The sequence below is a fragment of the Lolium rigidum genome, chromosome 1 (assembly GCF_022539505.1).
Source record: "Lolium rigidum isolate FL_2022 chromosome 1, APGP_CSIRO_Lrig_0.1, whole genome shotgun sequence".
NCBI lineage: Eukaryota > Viridiplantae > Streptophyta > Magnoliopsida > Poales > Poaceae > Lolium > Lolium rigidum.
Genome location: NC_061508.1, coordinates 58,416,439 through 58,423,708, shown reverse-complemented (window position 1 = coordinate 58,423,708; position 7,270 = coordinate 58,416,439). Strand labels below are relative to the sequence as shown.

Sequence of the window (7,270 nt, the reverse complement as noted above, 5' to 3'; positions counted from 1 at the left end):
GTATTTGTTGCTTTATGTTGATGGCATCCTTATTGATGGGAAGAGTCATTATTCACTTGATGAGGTTAAGGCCATGCTCAAGAGTGAGTTTGAAATGAAGGATTTGGGTGCAGCTAAGAGATTGTCTCGTATGAATTTGTCGTGACAGGTCCCACGTTAGACTTTGGCTCTCACAGTGTTAGTATGTTGAGAATGTTCTTTTGCTGATATTATTACCAATATTTGGTACTAGGTTATTCATAGAAATATTATATCTTTCCTATTCATTGCGGGTTGGTCTTTGTTAGTATAGTTTTAGCTTATGACGTGTTTGGCCTCGACCAAAAAATCATTTCACCGAAATCCAACAAGGAATTCCGCTACTAACCGACCGTTTTGATTATTTAGAACAACTCGATGAATTTAGTAGATCCTTTTAGGAGGCCCTCAATAACAATAGATCGAACTTATCCTATTTTTACTGTGTGATGGCTGGCTGCCCACGGACTAGCTTTACCTATTTTCAAAAAAATTGGGATCAATATTAGAAATTTTGTTCACGCAACGATAAACTAATTTTCATCTATAAAACTATGACACAATCGTACCCGAATGAACCAAATTTTGAATATATCGCACAATGGATCATCGGTCAGAATTCAATTTAATACTCCTCCGATTCATATGACTTGACGCTAATATAGTTATATGTAGACACATTTTAGTTGTAGATATATCTATTTCAGCATCAAGTAAAATGGATTGGAGGGAGTACGAAGAAAGATAACCATGTTTTTACATAATCAATTTCAAGCGTCAACTAGACATAGGCTGGAATAATGGGCTGCTGGATTTTTTTCTTGACCACGCATAGAAAACTTTATTAAGGCCCAAGCCTATTTATAACCTGAGCACAAGCAGGCTTACAAAGCCACACAAACACATGCAAAATATCTTTGGGCTGAGGGCTGAGGACGAAAGGGCATACGGTAGTACCGTAGTAGCCACAGGATCGGACGACACACGATCAGTATTGGTCCTACTCCCGCTGAATTTAAGTTATCTTAACCTTTGTCCGATGCTCTGTCCTCTACTTGAAACAATTTAATAAAGATGAAGATGCTCAGTAGCGCTTTTTTTTTTTTCATTTAGATGCTCACTAGGTGCTACATAGCAAGAAGCAGTAGACAAACGATTATTATTACGGAGTATTTTTCAGATCAAAACACATCGGCGTGCAAGAACACGGCCATCAGACAAAAAATGGAGAACGGCACTAGCCGCCACGGGGACGACGACGTGGGTGAGACCCGACCCCGGTGGCGCTTCTCCCGGCCGTCAGTGGGCACGCAGCTGACGGCCGCCGGCAGCCTGAGCATCCGCGCGGTGATCGGCCGTCTCACCTCTTCCGTCGACCCTTCCAGCACGCGCTCCGTCGTGCATCTCGCCCATGGCGACCCCACCGCCTCCGCCTGCTTCCAGACGGCGCCGGAAGCCGAGGACGCCGTCGTGGACGCGCTCCGGACCAGGGAGCACAACGGCTACTCCCGCAGCAGCGGCGAACCCCACGCGCGCAGGTGAGCAGCTCCGCCCACCCACCCACCCAATCTCCAGCATCCCAATCCTCGGACAGAGCATCTCATATCTCTTCGTGAAAACATAGTTCTGTTGCAGAGTACCTATCCCGAGATCTTCCCTACGACCTTTCACCAGATGATATTTACCTGACCTCCGGGTGCGTCCAGGCGATCGAGATCATGGTCTCTGCTCTCGCCCAGCCCGGCGCCAACATCTTGCTTCCGAAACCTGGGTTTCCGTTGTACGAGGCGCGGACCACATTCAGCAACCTAGAGGATCGACATTTCGACCTCATGCCCGAGAGAGGCTGGGAGGTAGACCTCGAGTCCGTGAAGGCTCTTGCTGATGACAACACTGTTGCGATTGTCATAATCAACCCTGGTAACCCTTGTGGGAGCGTGTACTCGCATGATCATTTAGCCCAAGTAAGCCTAACCTGTGTTCCTAGAAAAAAGTAAGTCTACCATGTGTGTTCCCTGTTTTGCATCTGATGCAATTTGCACAACATGTACTACTTTGTTTCCAATGAACAGATTGCAGAAACTGCGCGAGAGCTTGGCATATTGATAATTGCTGATGAGGTATATGCCCATTTGGCATTTGGCGATAGGCCTTTCATACCGATGGGTGTTTTTGCCAAGACAGCCCCAGTGATCACCTTGGGATCTATATCTAAGAGATGGCTTGTGCCTGGTTGGCGACTTGGCTGGATCGCAACATGTGACCCGGATGGCATCTTAAAGGAAGCCAAGGTGAACGTTTCATCTGTTTAATATGCATCTCCTGTTTTAAATGGTCTATGAGCTGCAGATAGTTTGTGCACTTCATCCCCGTTTGCGGTGGGCACTTCACGCTCCCTCCCGTTTGTTTTCTTTGGGGTTTCACCCAATCTTATGATAAAATGGAAAGTTTTTTTTCTTTTTTTTTTTATCGGCAGATAGACCCCCCTTCCTCCCGTGTCGCTCCCGCTTGGGGCGAAACCGGAGGACCCCAAACCCTAGACCCCCTAGCCCTCCCCTCTCCCTCCCTCCTCCTCGCCGCCGCCGGAGGTGGCCGCCCGGAAATCCGCGCGCGGCTGCCAAGGAAGGTGGTGGCCGGGATCTCGCTGCTTCGCGGTCCTCGCGGAGAGCTCTGGCATCTGGGGCGGCGGCCTCGCTTGGGGAGGGTGGCGCCGTTCCGGCGGCAGGAGGCGCGCGCCGATGCTTGGTGGTTCCTCTTCTTGGCTGCAGGGGCGGCGAGGAGAGGGTGTGGTGAGGTCGCGGTGCGGTGGCTGCCCCGTCGGCCTCCGGTCAGATCCGAAGACGAGTGGCTCGTGCTCGTGCTGTTCCGATCCCGATGTCTCCGGATATGGCCTCGCCGGATCGCGGTAGGTAGTCGCGGTGTGCGGGGCTGGGGCTTTGGTCCGGGGAAACCTTTGGCCGGCGGAGGCGGCCATGGCGTCAAGGGCGCTCCGGGCGCACTCCTTGGAGGTGATGCTGAGGTCCAACCCTATCCCCTTCCTCCCTCCACCCGGGTGAAAACCCAAATCCCTTGGATTGGACGGCGGCGGCGTTCTGACGTCGTGTCCTCCTTGGAGGCGTCGTCTTGGGATGGTGGGAGGTGAACGGCGGTTCGTGGGCACCTGGTGGCGGCTTTCTACCATGGTCGGCTGCGGCCTACAACGGTGGTTCTGGTGCCATTATCTTGGCCGTGTCTTCTTTTGGCGGCTTCTCCCTAAAGCTTGCTTCTTGATGAGTGTTCGGTGCTGAGGATGACGATGTGCGTGGACAGCTCGTGTTCAGTTTTGATCCTGCTCGATGTTCGGCTCCTGGCAGCCCTTTTGGTCAGTTCTTCCTGCGTGCTCTAGGGTGAGCTGTTCTACCTTCCGATGGTTCGACGCCTTTCGATCCAAGGCGGGGAGGCAGGGGCCTTCTTCGGAGGTAGACAGGGCGAAGTTCACGACCACTATGGTGCTATCGAGATTTGACAAAGACAGGGCCTTTCTCAGGCGTGTCTACTCCACGACTTCTTCTTCAAGGCTATGAGCGCGAGGACGGATGAAGGCTTCGTCTCAGGCGGTGTTTCTTGATGTATTTTTTGCTTTGTGTGCGTTGCCTGTTAGCTGAACTGTCAGCATCTTGTATCTGCCATTCGTGGCTTTATTAATTTAAAGCTGGGCTAAGGCCTGATGTTTAAAAAAAATGGAAAGTTTTTTTTTGACACAACATAAAATGGAAAGTTCAGGTCTCCTGTTTTAAATGGTCTATCAGCTGCATATAGTTTGCACACTTCATCCCCGTATCAGTGTTGGGCGCTTCACGCTCCCACCCGTTTGTTTTAGAGTAAATTCTATTTTTTACCCCTTATTTTATCATATGCGACAACAATTTAGTAGAAAGTTATCCGATTTACCCTATTTAGCGAAACAAGTGCCAATTCTTACCCCAATTAATTTTTTTCACTGTTCTACTTGGTTGCAACATGGCTTTGTACCTGTCTTCCGGCGCTAGCTAGTGATTCCAGTAGAGGATAGCGTGTAACCAACGTATACATACTTACGTAGACTATAACTATATCATCATTAACTACATAGCTAACTAGTCAGCGCCTAATTAGCTGCATCCAGAAAACATAAAACGATGGTGTTGCAGCCGTTGTTAACAAAATTGATGCCTCCCACGAGCTCGGCACACAAGATCAGTACATGAGTTCACCTATTTCGTTAATGGATGGAAGAACACTGCTAATGTCATGGTGCGACTAATGTCAACACAAACGTGATGCCGACGAGCTCTTCAGTCGTCCTGACGTTTTTCGTATATAGACAGCAGAACTATGCTTAAGTTTAAATATGGTAAGAATTAGCACAAGTTTCGCTAAATGGGGTAAGAGTTGGCACAAATTTCGCTAAATGGGGTAAACATGAAGAATATCTACCAAATGGGGTAATTATTGTCACAAATGACAAACTAGAGGGTAAAAAAATGGAATTTACTCTTTGTTTTATTTCGGGTTTCACCAAATCTTATGATAAAATGGAAAGTTCAGGTGGGGGCTTTTGCCCCCCCCCCCCAAACCCGCCAAATACTGGATTGCAATGTTGTCCGAATTCAGAATTCAGTGTTCTATGGTTTACAAATCGCTGAATTATTATCCTTACAAATTCAAAGCAGCATTTCGCATGTGATACTTAACTGTTCTTTCATACGAAATGCAGCCAGTGTCTACAATTGTTGAAATCTCTCGTACTCCCTAATTATTTTGCTTCGTCTTACCTATGTACATGTAAAGGTCATATTCAATCTAATATGGTAACATGTTACTTGTGTTTATTTCTCCTAACAGGTTAACCAAGCAATTCAGAGCTATGCCAATATCTCAACAGATCCTGCAACATTTGTTCAGGTATAGGCCTTTTGATTTTCACTCTTTTGAATAAAAATCCTTCATTTCCACATGTACTGTTTAGATAATAGCATCTTAGTCATGATCGTAAGTTTCCAGCATGTCTCTTATATTCTAAATACTTGTTTATCACAGGGAGCAGTCCCCCAAATTATTGCCAACACAAAGCAAGAGTACTTCAACAAAATTCTTGATCTGTTAAGGAACTCATCGGATTTATTGTTCGGTAAAATAAAGGACATCAGGGGCATTACATGTCCGCACAAACCGGAGGGATCAATGTTTGTGATGGTAAGTGCACAAGTTAACATTCTCTAGATCAGTTGGTTAAGGTGTACTCTATTACAATGAGTATATAATTCTGATATTATGCTTGTTTTTCAGGTAAAGTTGGATCTCTCTTGCTTGGATGGCTTTTGCGATGATATAGATTTCTGCTGCACACTGGCAAAAGAAGAATCTGTATTAGTTATGCCAGGTGAAGTTCCATACATCCTGAAAGTCGTTCTGCCAAAAAGAGTTTTACCAACAACATCAATTTGGAAAAATAAGTAATGTTGCTGCTACTCCATTGCTCAAATCTGACCTGATGTACCTGAACATCTTGCAGGTACTGCACTAGGAATGAAGAATTGGGCTCGCATCACTTTCGCCATTGACCTACCATCTCTTGAAGATAGCCTTGAAAGGATCAAATCTTTCTGCGACAAGCATGGTAAAGTGGAAGCCTAGGCTCAAAGATGGTTGAGCTTTTACACTCTTGTGGTGAATCGCCAGCTACACGTTGGCTCGCCCTATTGTTGTTTTCAATAATTACTTCTCTTGGTGTCACCGCAATGATGATTATTTAGCTTGTCACTCATATATTCGGGTGTACTATTCCTGATTGACTCAGACTGGATACACGACATGCTATTGTAGAATGTTGTAATCTGTAACCACTATTGGTTACCGATGATCTTAATACGATACGGGTTCTAAAATCATTTATTCAGATTGTGCCCTACAATACTGCGTGTCTGCATTTTTTGGGGATAAAAAACATATATATTAATACCATGATGATACCAAATACATGCAACAACATGATGCACACATCCAAAAATATAGAAATAGAAATAAAAACCCACCGAAGCAACTAGAGACTCACATGACATATTGATGGTAGAGTAATGTCAAATAAGGTGATGGTAGAGTAATGTCAAATAAGGTGACAATTTGCAAAGAACATTTCGGATCTGAACGATTCGAGCTGATAACAACCTTTTCCACGGGCAAGCATGATCAATAGCACATATATATATCTCATTATGCATGATTGGTAAACAATTGGAGACTAGATTATTTTTATTCTAGTGCAAGTGGGAGACTGTTGAAGATAGTGCCCTAGAGGCAAATAATAAAGAGAACTCATTATTATATTTCAATAGTTCATAATAAGTTTCATGCCATGCTATAACCTGTGGTGTGTAAACAAACCATATGGTCTCTAGTGAGCAAATATGAGAACTAGCTCATTGTGGTCATTCAATGATAAAGGCACTAGTAGGAAAAGGCTCTGGCGCACCATTTTGGAATTCTCTGGCGCACGGAGGTTGTGTCACAGAATTTACGCCACAAAAATTTGAATTATGTGGCGCACGGACCAATGCGCCACAAAAAGTGACATTTATGTGGCGCACCAGGCAGGCATGCGTCACAGAAAACTTTCTGTGGCTTTTTCGAATTTTAAAACTGGCAGCGGCTAGATCTAGATCTGGAACCACCGAAATTTCGCTGGATTATTTTTTAAAATTTGCTCCGCCGGAGGTGGGTGGGTGGGTGGGATGGGTTGAGGAGGAGGCCGGCCGGAGGTGGTGGGTGGGTGGAGGAGGAGGAGGCGGGCCGAAGGGGGTCACCGGAGGTGGGGGGAGAATGGGTTCACCAGAGGAGGAGATCGCTGGAGGAGGAGGATGAGGAGGAGGAGGAGGAGGAGGAGGAGGAGGAGGAAGAGGTCGCCGGGTGGAGGAGAGGAGGGAGGAAAAGTGGAGGAGAGAAGGGGAAGTGGAAGTGGACCAGAAGGTAAGGAGGAGAAGTGGAGGAGAGGAGGAGGAGGCGCCACCTGATGGCGCGTGATGCACACGTCCGTTGGGAACCCCAAGAGGAAGGTGTGATGCGCACATCAGTAAGTTTTCCCTCAGAAAGAAACCAAGGTTATCGAACCAGTAGGAGATGAAGGCCACGTGAAGGTTGTTGGTGGAGGAGTGTAGTGCGGCGCAACACCAGGGATTCCGGCGCCAACGTGGAACCTACACAACACAATCAAAATACTTTGCCCCAACTTAACAGT

The 7,270-nt window shown here is 46.5% G+C and overlaps 1 protein-coding gene across 1 annotated transcript; it reads left to right on the top strand.

Annotated features, from left to right (window-relative positions):
- The first annotated feature begins 1,093 nt into the window (after positions 1-1,093).
- LOC124685390 (nicotianamine aminotransferase 1-like) lies at positions 1,094-5,927 on the top strand. The gene is made up of 7 exons (XM_047219731.1): positions 1,094-1,556; positions 1,643-1,982; positions 2,091-2,309; positions 4,882-4,941; positions 5,077-5,232; positions 5,326-5,419; positions 5,552-5,927. The coding sequence occupies exons 1-7, from the start codon at positions 1,132-1,134 to the stop codon at positions 5,671-5,673; spliced, it is 1,416 nt and encodes a 471-aa protein (XP_047075687.1). The 5' UTR covers positions 1,094-1,131; the 3' UTR covers positions 5,674-5,927.
- Positions 5,928-7,270: the final 1,343 nt, after the last annotated feature.